The sequence below is a fragment of the Castor canadensis genome, chromosome 14, assembly GCF_047511655.1.
Source record: "Castor canadensis chromosome 14, mCasCan1.hap1v2, whole genome shotgun sequence".
NCBI lineage: Eukaryota > Metazoa > Chordata > Mammalia > Rodentia > Castoridae > Castor > Castor canadensis.
Window position 1 is genome coordinate 114,741,211 of NC_133399.1, and position 22,774 is coordinate 114,763,984.

At 48.5% G+C, this 22,774-nt stretch overlaps 1 protein-coding gene across 10 annotated transcripts in view; it reads right to left on the minus strand.

Moving 5' to 3' along the window:
* The window catches only part of LOC109696566 (disks large-associated protein 2), a 664,364-nt gene that overhangs the window by 96,045 nt on the left and 545,545 nt on the right, over positions 1 to 22,774 (minus strand). For all 10 annotated transcript variants that reach the window (XM_074055339.1, XM_074055343.1, XM_074055340.1 and 7 more), the window contains one exon: positions 2,045 to 3,114. In XM_074055339.1, coding sequence (XP_073911440.1) covers positions 2,045 to 3,114 — 1,070 coding nt within the window. The remainder of the gene's footprint in view (positions 1 to 2,044; positions 3,115 to 22,774) is intronic.

The window sequence follows — 22,774 nt, forward strand, 5'->3', positions numbered from 1 at the left end:
ATGAGACTGCCTGTGTTGATAGTTTGGGAAATGTAGTCATGTCACACTTCACCTCTGTACGTGACTTATGTTTTCTGTAACTAGAAACATGAAACAGGCTGTTGGGGAGCAGAGATGGGTACAGCCACCGCAGGGTTTGGCAGGGGCATGTGTGAGTTGCAGGCTGTTGCTGGGAAGATGTGGCTAGGAGCAGAGAGGAGCAGCAGGTAGCACTGGGTCAGTGGATTAGTTCTGGGTCAGTGGGGACAAAAGACCATGGCTGTAGCATCATTCTAAGTGTGCAGGGAACACTGAACTAGATACTTCCCAGGTACAAACAGAACAAAATAGAGTTTTGCTTCTATAACAATGAGAAAACCAAGGAGCAAGCCCCATGCTACGCACCACGATCCTTTAGGAAAGTAGATAACAGTTTTACATTGGGACATTGTTAAGGTTTGCCAGCTGCAAGCAAAATGTGAGCCTCTTCCACTGCTATAAAAATAAAACTTTATCCAACTACCAATTTTTATCCTTGAATAAATCTAGCTGTACACACAATTTGGTTAGCATCCCCTTTCAAAACAGAACCAATGAGCCTCAGACAATGCACCGGGAGGAACTGGTGCCTCTGGAAGGCTCCGCTGTGGCCGGCTCCTGACAAGATTCAGTTGTTTATCTGTTCCATTAATTGACTGCCTGGTGACTCAGCCAGTGTTTAGTGCCATTACTCATTCTTCTAGTAGGATTTTTCTTGACCAACGCGTGCCACAGCACCAGCTCTCAGGCGAGTAGAAAATTGTGGATTGGAGCACATATTATACAAATATGAAAGAAAAGCCTGAGACTTTTCTGTGGCAGAAGCAGCCACAGAGGCTTCCCTCACAAGGGTGGTGTGCATCTCCAAGGCTGATGCCTCCCCTGGCGACCTTCCTTGGTGACAGCATGGTCACCAAGAGACAGGGAGGGGAATTATACAGAATGCAGTGAGCCAGCTCTCTCCAGTCACCATCTGCACTATGTTTTGGGCTTTGGTGAATTCATCTAGTCTGTTCCTCAGAGAAACAGGTGCACTTCCCACAGACAGACTCCTTGTGGCTTAGCGACCCTGCTGCCAAGTTGGTGAAATGAGCCCCTTAGAGCAGCCTTCTGCCATTGAGCAGCCTTGAGTGCGCAAGGGTCTGCGTGGGCCAGTATATTTTTGTTACCGTTGTTAAATCCTGAAGCGTTGGAGGCATTGAAGGATGGCCTACCCCGTTGAGAGAGATGGTTCCAAAAAGCAATTAGGTGGCCAAAGCCAAAGGCACCTGTGATGTCTCCCATCAATTCTGCGGTGAGGGCATTTTGGCTCTGTTCACAGCCGCCAACACTTGCAGTCAATCTAAGTGTCCATTGAAAGGGGAGTGGATAAGGGAAATGGGGTGTGTGCATCCCACGAAACACCATCCAGCCTCAAGGGAGATGGCGCTCTTGCCATTTGCAAAGACATGGACCACCATGCCAAGTGAAATCAACGAGGCACAGGAAGACACACACACGACACAATCCCACTCACGTGGAAGCTAAAAACGTTGAACTCACAGAAGTAGAGAGAACAGGGTGCTTACTAGGGGCTATGGTGGGGCTGGGGAGATGTTAGTCAAAGGGTGAAATATTTCATCAGAACAGAAGAGTAAGTTCAAGAGATCCATGGTACAATACAGTGACTGTAATTAATCACTCTGTTACCGTACACTTAAAAACTACAGTTGGCAACTATCAGTTAAAATGATCTATGTTTCACAATAACTACAAAAGAACAGCTTGAAGGTTCCCACGGATGTTTAGTGTTTGAGGAAACAAAGGTACCTATTACCCGATCCCATCACGTGTACGAATATTATGTCTTAATAAGAAAGGCAGAGTAGATTCAAAGTGTTCTAACTAGCCTACGTGAACAAGCTTGGTTTGGACATCATAAAAATGTATCCAGATTTCAAAACTTGTTACATGTTTATACAATCATGTTCTATGAGTTACAAATGACAGTAACTGAGAAAGAGCTCTGTTTGCCGGGGTGCCTTACCTGGAGGTAGTGGCACGGCCGCAGGGAGGGCTTGATCTCCGGGTGGACCAGGGGCTTGTCCAAGTTCAAGGAGCTCTTGCGGTAGGCCTCCTTGGCCTGGCTCACCGTGAGCGTGGACCAGGAGCTGCGCTTCATGTACTTGGCCTCGGGGGTCAGGGCTAAGCCCTCGCAGGCCGAGCACTTGACGTCGTTGTTGCTTTTGGAAGTCTTCAGCGAGAGGTCCCCAAAGGGGCTCTGGAGCGCCTCGGGGTAGCAGTGGGAGATGTGGTCCACGTGGTGCCTGTTGACCACGCTGGGTGTCCGGTACGTGCTGTCACTGTCCAGGTTGTCGTCAGAGCTCCACCAGCTGCTCATGCTGGTTTTGTGCTTGTTCTCGGGTTTACGCTCCTTGCTTTTACTCCTTTTACTGTGTTTGAAGTGGTGGCCGTGGTGGTGGTCATCCACCCGAATGTCCCCCTTGGTCCCATTGACGTTGCTTTTGGAAGAGCCTTCCAAAGAGTGCGACTTGGTGAAGAGTTTCTGCACGGAGTGGACCAGGTGTCGTATTCGGCCCGGGCTCTCGCTGCGTTGCTCGGTGGCAGTGGACGCCCGCTGGTACTGCAGCGTGTGGAAGCCATCCCTGTGCAGGGGCAGCTGCTTCTCGAACTGGTCCAGGAGGTTGGCCGGGATCCGGTTAATCTTTGTGCTCGCATGGGACATGCTGCAGTCGTCCCTCGTGTCGTAGTGCGAGCTGTAGTGCATCCTGGGGAAGGTGCTGCTGGACACGTGGTCGCCCAGCATCACGGGCGTCATCACGCACTCCGAGTGCACGGAGCTCCTGGGCGAGCAGCGGTGGTGCTCCATCCGGCAGCTCTCGGCCGGGCTGAGCAGGTAGGATTGCCGTGCGTCCGGCCCATGGTGGACGTGGTCATGGGGGTGATCGCAGTCACCGGGAGGCGTCAGGCCACAGGTATGACCCGCACATAGCTGCGGTTGGTTCCGGCTTCCAGATAGTCCTTTCATATTCCTGGGAGCCGGCGAGTATCTTTCTTCATTGAAGTGCTGTGTCGGTGACCATGAGTACTGCTGACCTGTTCACAGAACAGAAACGTCATTTAGTGCGCTGGAAGTACTGTAAGATCTCTGCGTCAGAAAACGGACACGATTGACACCTCATGAGTCATCGTTCCCAGCAGCCACTGTCCATCTGTGGCTGAGACACTCAAGTGGACAGTCATGACTTTGTATCAGAACATGAAGAAAAGAAAACCTTGGTATTCCCGAATGATGCCCACGGCAACAAGTACTTAATGTTTGGTAGTCACTCAGTCAACAGAGTTTGAGGCATTAAAGAAAGTTGGGGTGGAACCAGCTTTAGTTCAATTAGCTTTGAGTATTTTTGTTCAGTTTAAGAAGTTTGAAAGCTAGCATGTGGTATTTAGTTAGTAACATTGCCTGGTAAGCTGATTGTCATAACTGATATATTAATCATGGAACCATTTATTTACTGCTGCCAGCAGGTGGATTTCTTAGCTTCAACTCTGTGTGGGTTTGGGGTCATGGAGAGAGAGAGATGGCCTGGTGTGGGACCACCTTGCCTCCACTCTCCCAAGGACAGACCCTGTTCTGTGGGGGACATGGCAGGGGCTGTCAGACCTCCCCCTGCTCCCCGTTCCCCAGGGCTGTGTCCTGGCCCACTGCCCGCAGGCTTCCTTCCCACCTGTTTCCCTGCTGGACTCAGAGTCCTGCTCTGTGCTTCCTTGTTGGCTGCCAGCGGGAGGGTTGATCTAAGTGGGAATCACCACGGTGTCTTTCTAGTTCAGATGTTTGCTTTGAGCTGAAAGATTCCAAGATTCCACCCTGTGAAGAAAAGAGTGTGGGATGTGCCATGGCAACCCACCAGTCACCTGGCCAGGAGTGGACCTCCCAGATGGGCCGCGATGTGGCTCTGGTTTCCAAGGAGGACGGAGTGTGTGAGGGCTGACCTGGACATGGGCTGGGGTTGTAGTCAGTGCTGCTCTCACTGGGTGTGTGATTCAGGTGTCCCTGGCTCTCATGCTTCAGCCTCCTTGACTGTGTGCTGGGATTCAGAACACAGTGTGGACAAAGAGCCAGTGTCTTGCACAGGGACACTCAATGTTAACTGGTTATGTTGACATGGCTGTAGTTGTTACCAGTTTACACTCGCTTGGTCTCTATTTGGAAAGTTCAGGGTCTGTGGTTTGAGACTGGATTTGGACCTCTGCAGAAGCCCCACTCCCTCTGCCTCCTGCCATCTGTCTGTCTCGGTGTCAGTCCCAGGGTAGATCTTATATCCCACTGGTGGCCAACGGACACAGGAAACACAAACTAGGGCACTCTTTCCAGCAGGAAAACGGGAGGACATTGTTGCAGGACACGGACCCTGGGATTGAGTGGGGAGTTCTGACACCTCTGCCATGTCGTCCACAGAACAGGATCTGTCCTCCAGGAAGAGGGGACAAGGTGGTCCTACACCAGTGGTCTCTCTCCAAGACCCCAAGCTACCTCGCCTGTGGCAGAGGTCATGCCCTTGTTCACCTGTGCACCACTATGCCCTGTGGCCTGGTGTGGGCCAGCTCCCTCTGCTCTGGGCTGAGGCTGTCAGGCAGTGTGGCCTGTTTTATGACACAGGGGAGTGGAGTGTTCGGTGCCATGTTCTCCTGCTTCACCCTGAGACGGCTCAGGCACTGAGTCACCCTGGAGGAGAAATGTGCAGTGGCTCCTGTCCTCTGGCTCCTCTCCTGGTCCTGTGCCTTCCTCCTTCCACCCCTCTGAGGCTCTCACCTCCCTGCACCCATATCCTGCATCCCAGAGCCGCTCCCTGGCCTAGGCCTTATTCTTGTCACTGGGCCACCACAGTTGCCTTGTGATGGCTCTTCCTTGGTGCCCGTCTTCCCTTCTGACTACCCAGATGCCGCTGTTGGGCCACTCATCCTTAGACTGACCAGCTCAGCTTGCTAGGTGAGCCCTCATCCCTCAGTTCCCAAGTCAGACTCCTTCTTAGAAGGAGGGCCAGACTTTGCTGTGTGATTGCAACCAGCAAGGCCAGGCAGCTCCCACAGATAAGTGACGTTGGACGGCCTGGCTCTTTTCGGCCTCCCTCTCAGACCCCTGCAACACGCAAGCTGCAATCACAGCAAGCTTCCTGCCCTTCCTACAAATCCCTGTGTAAGCTCTTTCCTCAGCCCGCTGCCTAAGCTGTGTGCTCCTCTGAGTTGCTACTCCAGGATGGCTGCTGAGCAAGTCCACTTGTCCGTGTTGCCCTTGAACTGAGGCCCAGACAGGAAGCAGAGACAGCCTTTGTCAAGTACAGGGTCTCAGTAGACGCTGGCCCAGCTGTGTGTGTCCCAGCCCTGGTCTGCAGCCATGGCATGCCTCAGTTCAGGTCCCTTGTCACTCCCTCACCCCGTCTTCTCCTCACCTCCACAAGTGTCCCTTCACTGACCCTCACTACTCCATCTCCCAACCTGAGGTAATCCTGGGCTGGTCAGTTATGCCTGGAGATCATTGGGTCATCAGCCTGAACCCCCAGAATGTACACATGGACACCAGGGAAAGAAGGAAAGGAGTCAGCAGTTTCTCCTGCCATGTCCAACCCAACTCACAGGTCATTGCTGTAAGGACACAGTCACCACCAACAAGAATGCTTCCCAAGTGACCAGGGTACTAAAACATGGACTCAGAATGTCCCCTGCTTCAGACTCCAGACTGCAGTGTCCAGGTCAGCTGCAACATGGGAATATGTGATAAGGAAGAGGTGTGAATTCACGATCCCTGAGGGTCCAGAGTCCCCTCAGTGGGAGGTCAGAATTTCCCCAAGAAACGGGAGCCAGGGGCTCCCTCTTAAACCTTCACACAACAAGTGACCTTCAACTCAAGGGCAAAAGCTCCCAAACCCCAAAGAGAGCGTCCTGTGTTGGTGTGAGGTGGCAGGTGGCCTGTGAGTGGCTACCCTGCCACACGCTGGCCTTGCCCTTCTTCCCCAGTGGTCAGGGCACAGCCACGGTGTGCAAACACATCAGGAGGGAACCGGTAAGCTGTATCTCTCTCTTAATGTAATTAAGAGCAAGTTTTCAAAGAAAATTCAATATTCAGCTGATAAATGCAAAACGACGTTCTGTAATCCAGACTTAACAGCAGCACGAAGTTCTCATCCTACTATTTTTTTTTTTGCTTTATTTTTCCATTAACGTGTAATTTAATGTAGTTTTAATCTTCTTTATATTAAAGAGAGAGTCCATTATGGTTCCAATCACACGTCCAGCTTCTGCCCAGTGTTTGGCCGACAACCTGCATTATGAATGTGACCACGGAAGAGAACAGCAGAAGAGATAAAAATTTAACTGGAATAATTAAATTTGAGTGTGGAACATGTCGGCAGCACAGCCTCGTTCTCGTGGAACAGGACTGAATTTCCCTATGTACTCATGGGAACGTAACAGCTCTTAACAGTATCACAATAAGAAGTAAGATAACGCACTCACTGCAAACAGCAGCAATACTGAAAACGTGGCTAGGATGGTTATTCATTATTTTTTCGGCAGCACTGGGGTTTGAACTCAGGACTTCATGCTTTCTGGGCAGTTGCTCTACCACTCAAGGCATGGCTCCAGCATCTAGGATGGCTTTTATGTCGACACAACATGATAAGTACTTGGGGAAATGAAGTAATATGGACAGTATCTTCTTTCCTGATTTTCAGCCATTCACGACACCTTTTGTTATTGAGAGAAAATAGCAATTATGGCTGTGACTCATTAGCATATCCTCACTCCCCAGATTCAGAATAGAGTGGAAATGTAGCTTTTACAGCTGAGTTGTGAGACTGTGCAACCTGTGAGTGTGGTACAAAACCTTTTGCTAATGTTTGTGGGGTGCACCATGCACTGGGCAGGCCCACACCCCGACATCTGTAGCCATGGTTGAAAGACATTGGAGAGAATGTAAATACATGGAAAGACACCCCACATCCAGGGTTGGAAGACGGCATGGTTAGGATGGAAATGTCCCCTTGCCAATCCAGACCCCCACAAATCTCCACCAAATCCCAGCTGGCAACTTAGTAGAAATTCAAATACTAACCTTCAAATTCATGTGGGTAGAAAAAAGAAAGTGAGTCCAAAACTAGCAGAAGGAAGGAATTTATAAAGATTACAGCAGAGAGACAGAACAAAACCAGATGTTGGGACTTTAAAAAGTCATCAGAATGAGCAAATCTTTAGCTAGACTGAAAGAAGAGAGAAGACTCAAGTTTCCTGAATCAGAAATAAATGTGCACTGACCTCGTACAAGTAAGAGGTATTGTAAGAATACTACAGACGACTGGATGCCAACCAATAGAACAACCTAGATGAGAGGACAGATTCACAGAAACACACAGATTAATTCAACAACGAGTAGAAAATCTCAACAGAGTGAAAATCAAATCTCCCAACAAAGAAAAGCCCCAGCCCCGATGGTTCACAGGTGAATTCTCCCAGACAATTAAAGGAGAATTCACGTCAAGCCTTCTCAAACTCTTCCAGAAATAGAAGAGGGGGACACTTGAAGTCTGTTCCATAGCAATGTTAACAGGGTCAGAGTTACAAGCAAAGAAAATTGCAGACCACCACCCCTTACGATCCCAGATGGAAAAATCTTTTTAAAAAGTCCCACTAGTAAGCCAAATCTGCAGCGTATCAAACGACTTATACACTGTGGGTTATCTCAGGAAAGCCAGGGTGGTGTGGCGTAAGAAAACCAATCAGCATAGCACACCACAATAACAGAAGGGAAACCATGTGTTTGTATAATTGACAGATTAAAGGCATTTGACAAAATACGTCATCTTTTTGTGATGAAAACACTCAGAAAACAAGGAATAGGAGAGGCTACTTCAGCATGAAATGGGTATTTATGAAAACCCTACAGCTAACCTCCTACTCCACAGTGAGAGAAAGCTTTCTTCAAGTACAGAACAAGACAAGGATGTCCTGCTGGCCGCTTCTACTCAACATTGTACTGGAATGTTCCGGCCAGAGCAACTAGAGAGGAAAAAAGAATAATTCTCGTCCCGAGTAGACAGGGAGATACAGGGAGACCTCTATCCACAGAGGACATAGACAAGTCCCCGGAGAATCCATGGGAAGGCTACTCCAGCTGAACCATAAACTCAGCAAGTTGCAGGGCACCGAGACCAAAGCATCTCTATACTCTCGTAGTAAATAATCCCAAAAGGAAATGAAGAAAACAATTCTACTTATAATAACATAAAAATAAGAAAAAAAATCAGATAAGATCAAAAGGTTCTCTGCTTTTAAGGACACCACTAGAAAGGGAAAAGTCAATCCACAAAAGGGGAAAAACTTGTACATCGTATCCAATAAGGAAATTGTATCTAGAATCTAAGGACTTCTTATGATTCAGTTATAAAAATGCAAATAAACCAGATGCTGGTGGCTCACCCTGAAATCCTAGCTACTTGGGAGCCTGAGATTGAGAAGATCATGGTTCTGGGCCAGCCTGAGCAAGTAATTCTCCATCTCCATCTCCAAAATAACCAGAGGAAATGGATTGAAGGTGTGGCTCAAGAAGTAGGACCCCTGCTTTGTGAGCGAGAAGCTGTGAGTTCAAACCCCAGACCCATCCCCTCCCCCAAATGCAAAGGATCTAAAGGACATCCTTCCAAAGAAGATACACAGTTGTCCAAAAAGCTGTCAACGTCACTGGCCTTAAGAAAATGCAAATCAAGCCCACAGCAGGACACCGTTTCACACCCACTAGGATGGCTACGATAGAAAACACAGTAACGAGTGTTGGTGAAGACTGGGAGAAAGTGGGACCTTGCACACTGCCAGAAAATGTAAAATGGGCCACTTTGGCAAGTGATCTGGAAGGTCCTCAAAGGACAACACAGAGTCACCACAGGACCCAGAAATTCTACACCTATGTATATACCAAAAGAAATGAAAACATGGACCCACACGAAACCCTATATACAAATGTCCATAGCAGCATTGTTCACAGCAGCCAGGTCACCCAAATGTCTACTTAATGATGCGTGGGTCAGCCCCTGAGTGATTCCTGCACGGTGGAATATTACTCAGCACTGAAACACACTACGTTGCGGGTGAGCCTTCAAAACATTTCGCTAAGTGAAAGAAGCCAGTCTTAGGACCAGAGACTACATGCTTCCGACTGTACGGAACGTCTAACACGGGTGATGTGCAGAGCGGAGAAAAGATGGCTGGTCTTCGGGGTTGGTGGGTAGGGGTGACTGTAAGGGTGATGACAAGTTCTGACATGATGTTTGCACGCTCCAGTTAAAATGCAAACCATGGCTGAATCACACACTTTGCTGGGCGACTGGTACGGTGTGTGAATTGTGCCCCGTGGACGTGCACAAGAGGGAAGAAGACAAAGACAAAAAACGGAATGTTTACAAGTGTCGCTTTAATCGTCCTCCTTCCTTCTGGGACACAGTGAAATCTCTCTTTGGAAAGATATAGGAAAGCACACTTTCCCCTAAATCTTTCTCTACAGAGTACGGTTGTGTTGCTTCCTGTTCTGCTTTGATTGCAGAGGCTCAGCGTCAAGGTCCTGTGACATTCTATTTTATTTGTTCTTCGCTATTAATTAACTAATTAACTTTGGCAGTACTGGAGTTTGAACCCAGGGCCTCCTGCTTACTAGGCAGGCTTTCTACCACTTCAGCCATGCCCCCAGCCCTTTTTTTGATTTAGTTATTTTTCAGGTAGGGTCTTGAATTTTTGCCTGTACTACCATGCCCAGCTTGTTGGTTGAGATGGGGTCTCACTAATATTTTGCCCAGGCTGGCTTCAAGTCTCAAACCTCCTGATCTCTGCCTCCTGAGTAGCTGGGATTATGGTGAGTCAGTGAGTTGACACAAATTTACTCTTATTTAAAGCCTCTTGATTGAGATTTTATTTCTGGACTCACATTGCTGTGCTTTTGTTATTTTTATTGATTTCATTTGTTTTTGTTTTTGCTTCAGTTGCTTACAAAACGAAGGCAGGTGTACATGAGTGAAGAATCAACTTCAACTTATCCACCTAACATGAGCTCCCATCACAAGTCAGTGACGACGATGTCTGAAAGCTTGGAAGAGTGTGGAGTTGGGCAGGGGGTGAGCCGGGCAAGCACGGTGTGGTTACACAGTTAACCCCTGGGTGTTGGCTGCTGAGACGGTGTTTCTGGGAGTGTAGTCCAGGGCCGTAGACATCAGGCTCTGTTTTCTTACCTTGATTCTCAGTTATTACTGAATCTCCCAATCACACTCACAGTGACTTTGGGTCAGGCTCTGTTCCTAGCAACAGTTCCTGAATTGGTCTCCATCATGTTTGGTCATTGACTGAATAAATGAGCCAAACGAAGTGACAGGAAGTGTGTGTTAGGGGACCTGCGGGGTGATGGCCTGGCAGACAGAGGCTCTGCTCATCATCTCTGGGCTCAGCTGAGGCCCAGTCCTCAGGCTGGTGCTGCTCAGAGTCCCCAGGACCTGGGGTGCTTTCTGGGGAGCAAGTCTGCAGGAAGCCAGTTTTCAAACTGAAGCTCAACGTGAAGCAGCTGAAGTGATGCGGTTGCACCTGCCCTCACTCCTCTCTCCTTTTTTTCCTTAAATACTGATTCAGAACCATTCTGGTCACAGAATCTCAGCCCTGGAAGAGCATGTACTTCCAAAGGCAAAATTGCAGCGGGGACTAAAATACAAACTCTCAGGTGCAGTGGGTTTGCTGAGCATTTATCTGGGGATTCGAGCTGACATTTTTCCTTTCTCTCTTCCCCTTGCTGGGAAGGTCAAGATTAACAGGCCATCCCTCTCCCACCTCACTCCCATCTCTCCCCAGTCACGGGAAGGACAAACCGCTGTCAACAAGACATACAACTTCAGGGCTGTGGTGCTAGTAATCCAGGAGATTAGGAGGACCAAGGCCGCCACCACCATCGGGTCTGGGGCACAAACTCTGCATTAAACTCATGTGCACTTCCTTGAACTCTGGACATCTCTCATCTCAAGGACGGCAGGCCTTGAGCCTGGTTCTCACGGTTCTTCTGGCAAATTAACTAATAAACCTTTATTTCCTCGAAATCCTCCTCCTCTTGTTATTTGCAAATCGGTGGAGTCCAGGGATTAAGCTTTCGGGAACAGAACTCGGTCTCCACGAGCAGCTCAAGGGGTGTTGGCTCCCATGTTGCTCACGGTCGCCCCCTGCTGGTCCCGGGGCTGGGGCGGGGCAGGGAGGGAGCTGCCCTGGGCAGCATCAGCAGACACCTTGTTTACTGTTTTGTTCTCATAAGCTCACAGACAGAATCACAGAACAAGGGAGGTTGTAGACAGAGCAGCACCCAGTTTTCAAGATGCTGTCCTGCGTCTTGCATGCATTGCCGACTCTGTTCAGTCAATTCGGACAAGATGTGGTGAGCCTCGGGCGTATCTAGGCCCCATGAAGGCAACACATGGAACAGAATCCCTGCTGCCTTGAGTCTTCCTTCCCGTGGGGGCTCCCACAGTGAACCAAAAGATAGGCTGCTATGGATTATGAAAAGACCCAGTGAGAGCTGGTACGTGTGCCGGGCGTCACTCTTTCCACCAGGTGTGTCAGGTAAGGTCGCACCTGGGCAGACCTGGATGAAGGTAGATGATCTCGGGTATGGGCATCTGTGTAGATGCCCTGGGCAGAGTGAGTGGATGCACTGCCCAGGGGAGGTGGTGAGTGCACTGAGCCAAGTGAGCAGGACATCAGGGACAAGTTAAGAGGAGACCAAGTGCAGACCGGGGAGAGCAGTGCAGGCCACCACGGGACTTGGTTAGTTCTTGAGTAAATCAGGAGGCCACCGGAGCTGAGGAGTGGTAGGAAGACACTGGTATCCATGGCTCTCTCTGGGTGTTGAGAGCAGGAGGCAGGGTGACCAGGAAGAGGCTACCGCGTCCATCCAGGAGCTGGGGAGATGGAGCTCACGGCCTGGGCATGTCTGGGAGAACTATATGACTACGTACAATGAAAAGATGGAGGGAGTAATTTAAGAGAGCTAAATCCTACCATAGTAGTCTAAATTGCTTTGAAGTTGCCCTCCTATCTTCTGCTGAGCCTGTCCACTGCCTGGAACAGAGGAAATTAACTCAGCAGTGTCAAACTGGAATCTTTGAATTGGAAAAGAATAAAGAGGTAGGAGAACTTGGAAGAGAAATGGCACAGTATGCCTGGGGTGTCCGGACAAAAGGGAGAGCCAAAGAATATGCACTGGAAACACCGAGACAGAAAACTGCCACCTGCAGCTCGGTTCAGGGCTGCTGTTGACAGTGTGTCTCTGGACAGCGCTCTGCGGGGAGCTCAGGCCACACATCACAGTGGCTCCAAGTTCACCACGCTGGCTTGAAAGTCTTCGTGAGAAAGGCAGCTTTGTACTTCACAGACTGGAAAAGCACAGGTCCCGTGGCTCACCTGAAAATCCAGGTGCTTTTATCCAGCTGCCTCTGTGGGGTATCGACCACAGAAACGAACAGACCCAGGTTGCCAGTTATGAAGTGAGATGCTGTTTTAGAAACACAGCCCTTGCTCTCTCTCATTGATGGGGCTCTGGTAACAGTATCAGAAAGGGATTGGTGTTCACACACACTTTTTTCGTTGCTCTACGAAGGCGAAAGTCCCAGGTTAAATGGCTCCTACGAGGCTAAGTTTCTCTTGGAATCCATGTCTCCTGACTTTCACTTACTCCTCTCTACTAACCAGTGACTGCACTGGGAACCAGTACCTACCTGCCCTGGGCTGGGGTCTCAGGGAATTCAGTCCCACTGTGTTGACCTGACCCACAAGCATTTGCATTGCTTCAATGGACACACCTGGGCTGAAGTTACCCACGTGAGCCCCGTCTCATCCTTGCCAAGACTGGTCCTCTTAGGCTTGGGTTGTGTGAACGACAGGTGTCCTTCACTCCTGTATGCACACCGACTCATGCGCTCCCTGACCCTCAGTTCTCCAGTACAGCTCCATTTTTGCAGCAATCCTCCAGGTCAGCCCTGGGCCGCCACAGCCCACGTGGCACCTGGCGAGCCTTGGAACCTATAGGGTCTCAATACACTGCACCAACTGAGTTCTGCTCAGGGTTCTTTTTCTTGCTGGGATCACCCTGCTGATGAGGTCAGAGAAATCCTGTCCGTAAAGTCATGCCAAAGGCAGCATGTGAGGCCTGCCTTCAAAATAAACATGGTAAACCCCAACTTGTTTTGCGTAAAACGAAATCTATCACATATCTTTTTTGACAAGAGTTCAAAACAACTGAGTACCAGGCACACCCTCTGACCACACGGGGAGCTCTGCCATGTGGTGGTCGTAGTAACACCTGCTCTGCAGGTTCAGAGAACAAGGGTCAGGCTGCTGATCCGTCATGGGATTAGGGCAGGCAGTGCTTCCGTGTGCTGGTGATAGGATGAATCACTCTTCTTTGGTATGTGAGCTCCAGACATTCAGAGGAAGAGTTTGTTGATGTGCCAGTCATGGTCAGAGGCCAATCCAGTGACTGGCAGATGCCCAGGTCTGAAGGCATAATTAGAGGGGCAGTCGGGTCCCTACCCTGCAGTGTCCTTACAGAGGCCACTTCCAGACACGAAGTTCTGAACTTCCACCAAGCAGCTGGGCAAGCGTGGAGACAGACCTGCTTCCTCTCCATACCCAGAAGCTCTGTGGTGTGTTCCTTACTGACTTTTTCTCGAGGTGCATCCAGAAAGCACTCGGAAGATGGGGAGACAGGAGCCCCACACTCCAGTGCAGGGAATCCATGCCTCCTTGGAGATGGAAGTGACTGGGAGAGGGAGTTCATCCATTGACATTCAACCACAGTGTTGACCAAGTATTTAGGGTTTCATTAGCCCTTCCCACTCAGTCCACAGCGTAGCATGCGTCTTATCTGGTCTCACCACACGCTCGTGACTGGTCTTGGTTCTTTGACCTGCAGGTTCAGTAGCATGATCCATAATTTAAAAGATATACAGCTGGCTTTTTAAAATCCCTACCGATTCCACCAAACACTCAAGCTACAAATTAAAAAGAAAAATTGCAGTGGATGTCTCTGAGGTCAGGGATTCAAACCTCTAGCTCTTGCCCAGAATTTCATTATGTTTTCTATTAAGCTGTATCCTGAGCACATTTGCAACTTAAAAATTGCACTTAATTACCAAATGACATCTTATTTATGGGCTTAATAAATAGCTTTTAAACAGACTGTTATCGTAACATTCTGAAGCAATGAATTCCAAAGAACAAAGGAGAGTTCCTAGTAGCTAGAAGCCTGATCCCATCGTTCCTGGGACCAAAAGGTCATAACTGATTTTTCATATTGGAGAATGTCACAAAACATGACATTAGTGTCACAAAGCAATTAGAATTGTTCTCCAAACACTTCTTACCTGGTACCCTTTGATAGAAATCAGAGGTTCCTAATTTAAACCAAGGAATCTTTCTTGCTCATCTTTTACACAGTTTTTGGTGATTATCTTACAGGTTTTCTTTGACAAAATGCATAATCTGTGATCGTTCTGAAATTATTTCGGAATCCAGCAGAAGTGTGCCGGTTTTCAGCAGCTGACTCTCGAGATCGCTTCATAAGCAAAGATAACTTGGAAATGCAATTCACAAGATAGTGTTGGTAACCTTTTCATTTTATAAACTTCAAGTTTTAAGAAAGCCAAATTAATTTTAAGTTTCATACACACAGACATTTCAGACATTTCAGAGTTTCAGAGACTGAAACTCGCATTTCAGTCTCTGGTGCAAACAGTGTGGTTTGAAATCAAGCTATTCACCCGAAAGTAGACATGTGGTGCCCACCTATTGTTGATCCATGCACAGTACAGGTTCAGGAACAACAGATTCTCCCCCTAAATCCAGTGGCAACTGGAAGATGGCAATGTGGGCTTATGCATTAATCTTATTTCTTCTTGGTGCCAGTGATTGACTGAAAATTTCTTTGGGCAGTCTATCTCATTTGGGAATCTTTAGGTCAGGCCTATCCATCCAAATGGCTCACCCGCAAATGATTTCTGAGGAGGCTGAGGAGGGAGAAGCAGGCCTGAACATTGCCAGGGCCTCTGCGAGGTGGAACGGGGTGTGGAGAGCTCCATGTGTCATGGGGGTTACAGGAAATCACACATGCCAACACTCAGCATTGTCAGCAAGGCTTGTGTTTCTCCACAAGAAAGATCCTACTTCAGAGTCAGATGAAAATAGTCCAGAACCTTCGATAATGATGGAACCCCTTTTCATCACCCAGTGGAGTCAGAGGTGCGTCCGTGCATTGTAAAATGATCTGCTGAAAATGGAGGTCAAGATACTTCTGCACATTTCTTAGAATCAAACAGATCTATTAAAAATTAAAATGGGTGCGTGGTCAGAGGTGGTAAGGCACAAACCTCTTGTTACTTGAGGGTATTTATAAAGTAGTGTGACCTGGGAAATAAATCAGGCACAGTCGTAGAAGTCATAAAAATGTTCATACCCTTTGGCAGGGCAATTAGAGTAATCCACATAAAAATGCTCTTATGTGAAAAATCACTTTTGCACAAGGATGTTCCTGGTAATATTAGGAAACCCATCTTAGGTTGCTTGTTTGCTTACATTCTGGCATGCTATGAAAAGGATTTAATCTGACATTGCAAATACAAATAAGAAAGTAAGGGAAATTTAAAACTTTAAATGTTTTTAAATTAAAGCAAGAGAAAGGAAAGAGGGGAGACAGAGCAAGACCACTGCCCAGTGTGGATGCCAAGAACCGCAGGCGTGATTCATGGTGGGCTTTCATCTTTCCACAGCCAGAGCAAGAAGAAACAGAATCAGAAGATGTTAGGTTAGCCTCAAAAGGTGGTCAGAAAGATACAATTCAAAATCCAAGGGGATTTTTTTCCTTTTAGAGATACTAAAATACATAAAAGGAAAGACATCCTCTGACCACTCATATCTTTAGCATTTCAAGAAGTCACAGAAATAAGAAAAACACTTCCTGGAAAAAATTAGCAAGTCAAATAAAAGTAATTTCATAGGTGTGAAAATTACTAAGACGTATGTGAAAAATTTGCCCTTACTAACAAGCCATAAAACTACATGAACGAAATGAATAATATTCAGAATTGTAGATCATTTGCCAAATTATTTCACCTGGAAATTTATCCCAGAAGAACAATAGAGCAAGGAAAGAATGAAGTTCTCATCTAATCGCGTCATTTGTGGAATTTCTCCCAGGCTGAGCACACGACGATGGACAGACAGACATGCACCAGCTCTTGGGTGGCTTCTTAGTATTAACCAATTGCCTGCTTTTTGGGTGAACTTAAGTTGCCTTAATAATGGACCTTAAATAAAGCTTACAAGTTCAGCACACAGGGACAGAGTGAAGAATAAACTTGGGTCTTTACGATTTCTTAAGATTTATGAAACACAAAAATTTGGAATGAACTTTGAAGGTGAATAGTTGTACCTTATTGATGACATTTGAAACCCACACATGTTCCTGAAGGTGGGGTTTTTGCCCACTGGGGTCCTAACTGCTGGGTCACACCTTTGGCTGATTCCCCCATATCAGAACTCCTTCCTGCCTGACTCCTCACCTGCCTCGCTCAGAAGGACAAGATGGTGCACACTGAATTGTGAATGGTTGTAGCATCCATGATGATCTTACTCTGGACAGTTTTTAGACTCTGTTCAAAGAGTGATTAGCACCCACATTTTCACGTTGTATAAGCCCAGCTTCTGTTATTTTTATTTTTTTCTAAGGAGATCTGGTTGCTGTGACCACAGCTGGCAGAAGAGAACACACTGGGCAGGTTGTACTATACAGCATCTTTACCTTGCTTTTGGCCAGGAGTTTAGGATGTCTTCTGTTACCCTGTACTGGCTTCTTTGCCCTAATCCCTGTGGCATTCACATCCCTGGGCTGGGTGAGGACCGTTTCCTACCCACCCCAGCCCAGGATGTGAGCGCCATTGCTCTGAGCTCAGCTCTCCTGGGCGCCTGGTCCTCTGCCCTGCATGGACTCACACCTGGCCATTTGAGGCCAGGAGACCACAGAGGAGACATGGAAAGGCTCCAGGAAGGTGTCCTGTGGACAACGGGAACCGTGAATACCATGAGCAGTTTGCTTGAGAGCGTACTTGAACGTACACGAGTGGTGTATTTTTCTTTTACAAACTGCAAGCATTTTAAAAGTTGGCTGAGCTTTCTGAGAGCTGCTGCTGGGACTCATCCTAGCAGATTTAAACACACGCCACCTTGTCCCAGCTGGGTCCAGGTGACATTACTGCGGCTCCCAAGTACACCTGTGCTCCGGGAGGGCTGAAAAGGGAAATTTGTAAATGTTCCCATGGCCCTGTGATTTTGTTGCCAATAAGATACTCTGGTACTTAAAATACTATTCCATGAGCACTGAAGTTTAAACATCATTTGCTACTCTGTTAAAAGTCTTCCCAGTGGAGACTTTCAGCAAGTCAGAAATGTCAGAATGAAAACCCAAACGTTTCTTTTTTAAAGAGAAAAACAATTGGGGAAGAAAATGTAATGGTCAAGGTGCAACAGTACCCTCTGCATAGGACTAAAAAGCATGATTTGTGGCTTAGTGTGAGGCTCGGCTTGAGCCTAGCAACTCTTGACTGCAGGAGGCCTCTGTCTATGGTGCTTAGGGAGCCCAGCTGAGTAAGGCGAGACCCTGACTCTTTACAGTATAAATTTCAAACTTCGCAAGTGGCATGTGATCTTGTGTTCTCACTATAACATTTTATAGTCAAAGCAAATATGATTCTTTGACAAGTGCAATTGATGAGTAAAAAAATTAAATTATTGGACTACTGTTAATTTTATCTTCCACTTTTTAACGTGCTCTATTACTGTTAATTTTATCTTCCACTTTTTAACTTGCTCTATTATTATGAGCATGTCAACTGGCTTCATGGCTGACTGTCTTGCACTGCCTCCTATAGTCCCTGCCTGGTGTCCTTGGCCCTGAATGAACTTCTGAAGGATCAAGGAAGGTGAAGAGGACGATGGGACCTGGAGTGGCACAGCAGTCCAGAGTGGAGCAGAAGCCAAGGGTGGCATGCAGGGGGAGAGCGGCCTCAGGTGGCTGGTGTCATCAGCTCCAGCTGCTGTGACTAAGCTCACAGACGGTGACCTGTGCCGCAGACACTTATTGTTTCATGTTCTGGAGGTTAGAAGTCCAAGGTCAAGGTGGCAGGACTGGTTTCCCGGAGGGTTCTCCCTAACTGCAGACTCTATCTTCTTGCTGTGTCCACATGTAGCTGCCCTTCTACGTATTAGCATCCTGATATTCCTCTCTTATAGGGACACAGGCTGGGTATGGCTCCCCACCCTCCTCACTTGACCTAAATTACCTCTTTAAAAGCCCCATCTCCAAACTCTGGTGGCCTAGGGGCCAGGGCTTCATCTGTCAGATTCGAGGACAGTGCAGGCATAGGCAGTCTCTGTGTACTGAGACCTGGGCACGATGACTGTCTGACTTCCACAGAACACACAAGCGGATGTGTGAGAAGGAAGTGGGTGACGCAAGTGTGAGGTGTGACATGTGCTAGCAAAAGCTTCAGACAAACGGGTGCTCCGACTTGACAGATCGCGGGCATTGCTTTATGAAACACAGTCTCTATATACACGCACACAAGCATTTATGTAGGCAATCTGTACACTCCAGGCCCGCGTGTGAGACACCAGGGGCCAGAGTAGACAGGGTCGGTCCCTGACGATAGGTCAGCAAAGCTGCCAGGTTAGCTGAGGATTCATCCCACAAGTTTACACACTGAACATCAAGCCAGGCACAGCCACACGGTAAGCCAGACAGCCACGCTGGGCTCCTTGCTGCAGAGGGCAAGTGGTCTGGGGGGGGGGGGTGGAGCGACACCCAATCAATAAGAAAGGAAACTCTGCCACTAGAGTTGTGGAAACGGCTGGGGCGGTGAGCTCCTGAGTTTGAGGTAAGTTGGCTCTTAGAAGCTGCAAAGATGCAACGTGGAAGGGAAGCCATCCGAGCACTAGAGGCAACTGGTGAACCCCTTTAAAACTGCTGAGGGGGACCTGACAGTGACTCCAAACCCAAAAGCTGTGTAAAAAACCACCAGTACCTCTGATTATGTTGAAATGCTTCTGCATGAACACAGAGAGAAACAAAGTAAATTTCAAAGAACAAATGGAGGGAATGATTTTCTACTTAAATCTCCCTCCAAGTGCCAATCTCCCCCCAAAAAGCTGCAGAGAAATTGAGCAGATAAATGTCAACAAATGAAACAGGAAATGTGAGCAGAGGGATGAGGGAGGTTCACAGAACCCCAAGAATTAAGTCCTACCAGTCCTGCACAGACGCTCAACTCGGATAACCATAGATGCAGAGAGTTGGAGGAATGGACCCCAAGACTCGGCAGACCCCGACAAGTTCACCCAGTGACATCACTTCTTGCTCATGTAATTACACAGGGAGGGCCCAGGCTCTGCTGGGTAATAAGAGCAGAGGCAAACCATGCATTTCAGATCTGATTTGCCTGGGTTTGTAAGAAGAAACACAGGTCGAACGTGCAAGAAGCAAGCTGAGGTGGTGGCTCACAGCGCAGGGCAGGGAAGGAGTGGGCAGGCCACGCTGCGGAGAGACTCTCAGTGTAAATCTTCTTATATGTTCGGAGTTATTCAAGTGCATTATCTGTTGAAAATAAATAACCCAAGAGAAAAAGCCACTGGCCTTGCTCTCTGTTCTGTCCAGATGGGAGCCTGGTTTCTGGTTCCTTCTGAGCCCTGATTATGGAGCCCCTGGATGGTACCAGCTGGACTTGGCCCCTCACAAACCCCGTGACAGGGGATGGACAGGACCACAGGTTGAGAGGAAGTGGGAAGCAGGCAGCAGGTGTAAGGCCCTTCTCCCTGCTGGACTGCAGAGGCTCCAGGTCTGAGCAGAGCCTGGTGCTGGCCAGCCCCTCATTCTTGCCTTCATTACTCTGTTTCTGCACAGGACGGAAAGGGGAACCATGCGTTGTAGAAACAAATTCAGTAGTTAGCTGGAGGTGAAGTGTTTTGATATCATCCTTGTGTAAGGCTTTCCTTACTCTACATCACATCACACCCTCACATTTCACTGCCAAGTCCTAAACCCCAGAACCTTGGGATGTGACCATATTTGCAGAACCTTTGAAGATATACTTAGAATAAAATGAATAATGTGGACAGGCCCTTGTCTCCATGTGTTCGTGCTACTATAACAAAATGCCTGAGACTTGACATTTTATAAGCAGCAGACACTATTCCTTGCGTTCTGGAGGCTGGGCTCCCAAGATGGCGGCACCAGTGGGTTCTGGGTCTAGTGAGGCTGCTCTCTGCTTCCTCCTGTATGGGGCACATCCATAACCTTATGTGGGGGAAGGTGGAGGGGTAAAGTGCAGGCCTCCGTACCCCCACTTTACTGACAAGAAATTACAGCATGAAGGACATAGAAGATTCATGGGTGGCCACAGGACATGAGAGGCACAGTCTGACACCAGCATGGGAGGGTGGGGCTGACATATGTCTTGACATCCTGCACAAGCCCACAAATGCTATTGACTCTCAAATGCCAGGTCCTGGGCCACAGTGACCATCACAGCTGCAGCCTCCTGACCTGCTCCAGAACCAGGGGAAAACATGGCAGTGTCCAAGCATCCAGCTGACAAAGGAGTGTGTGGTGGTTCACGCAGAAGTCGAAGTTGGTGTGGCGGGAGATACTCTCGAGTGGCGTCTTTCCAATGGGAGGAGACCATAGGAAAGGGATGGGCGCCCTCAGACACTTGGAGGCCAGCAAGCAAGAGACAGCAGTCCACTGAAGCCTGCCCAATGTCCACTGTGTTGACAGTGCTCTGGAGCTATCCTTGTGGGATCTGCAGCAGACTTATGGCTCCATGTCTGTGGATCCGCAAGGAACTGCACCTTCTACCACCCTAATGCAGGCCCTGTCTTTCCCTGCATGTCTCCCTGCCCTCCAAGCCTGTGGTAGTCCCAGACGCTCTGAAGTACAGTTTGGATCTGCCATTCCTGTGTAAAAACAACTAACAGTCATGCCTCAAGGTCTTTGCATCATCACAAGGTGATCCAAACTCCGTGGATTAGAGCAGGAGTGCCCTGCTCTCTTAGGTTCACCCTTCAGGACCTGCTTGTCTCTGGTCCTCACTCTGCCTGGGCATAAGGCCTTCTGCCTGCAGCATCTCCATCACCTACTCTGCTGCCCACTGCAGGTCCAGTCCTTCTGCCAGTACCAGGCTTGTCACTGCTGAACACATTACCACCATCTGGGGCCTGAAGCAGCACACATTGGCCTTGTGGCCAGCTCAGGAGGAACCTGGACATCCTCACTCCCTCTCAGAAAATAACAAAGCTAAACAGCAGCAAGTCTTCCTAGATCCAGAGGAAAATTGGCAGAGAAGCTGCGTGCTGTGTGGATCCAACCATGGGACAGCCTGGAAAAGGCAAAACTATGGAGACTGTCAGAGGTCAGTCAGGGTGGTCAGGGGCTGGGTGAGGAGGGATGAACAGGGGAGCACGGAGAGTTTGGGGCAGGGAAACCACACTAAGATACTGCGGAGGTGGATATTTGCTTGCTGACATTTGTCGAAACCCCCAGAATGCACAGCACCCAAAGTAATGAACCAAATTGTAAACTAGGAGCTAGTTAATTACAATGTGTCTGGACTGTCTCGTCAGTTGTAACTGTATCTCACCAGTGCAAGACATCAGCATGGAGGAACTGGGCAGGGCAGGGGGATCACTGGGAACCCTCTGCACTTTCTGCTCAACTTTCCCGTAAGTCACATCTGTGACTCTGACTTTTCTGTCCTCTAGGGGCCTTAATGATAGTCACAGCACGGACAATCTTATTTCAAAGTCAGTGGAGTGGCTCCACTCCCAGTGCCACCTGAGACCCCTCTGTAAAGGGGTCTGACACTTTCACAAGTTGAGGGACTAGGATGTGGACACCTGGGGAGGGCAGTTCTTAACCTGCCCATCACACCATCCTTCACACCGTTTATTCTCTCTTCTCACACCATTCTGGGTGTGTTCACCTTGATGTTCAAATTCTTTCCTGTTTATGTTTTGTTCAAGGCCAGGCCCCACCTCGTTCATCCTGGCTTGCCGTGGAGGAGAAGTCACATCTCTAAGCGACAAGTCATTACTTATGTGCCCATGTGGATGTATTTCCTTTGTGACCACTAAACACATTTGTCAGGTGCAATGGCCAGGCCACTGTGCATCTGAACCAGGGGAGGGCATCCCAGCTGCCAGGAGCAAGTGGGCAGCTGTGGGGTGGTTGTCCTTCATGCACAGTCCATGACTGAAACAGCACAGGAGGTAGGTGATAGACTCCAGGGCACTGGGTCTTGGGTCCACCTCTCCCATATTTCCAAAGGAAGCAACCATCCTTAGCTTTGCATAAAAATGACTTCCCACCAAGAGCAAAGGAGAGCTGGGTCCCCAAACTCTTCTGCCTCTGACCCCACACCTAGGCTTCTCACAGGAAGGCAGGCAGGCACGTGTGGATGTCCACCCCATACTGGACTTGTCGACTTTGCTTCTGTGGTCCAAGACACTGAATCTGTATCTGGAAGAGAGATGGAGGAGCTGATGTGCATGGGGTGGGGGGCATAGGGAAGAGAGCTGTAGGGAGACAGAGGTGGAGGTCATCCAAAAGCTGGGCAGGGCTGAGATCTTCACTGTGAGGGTAAAGGGC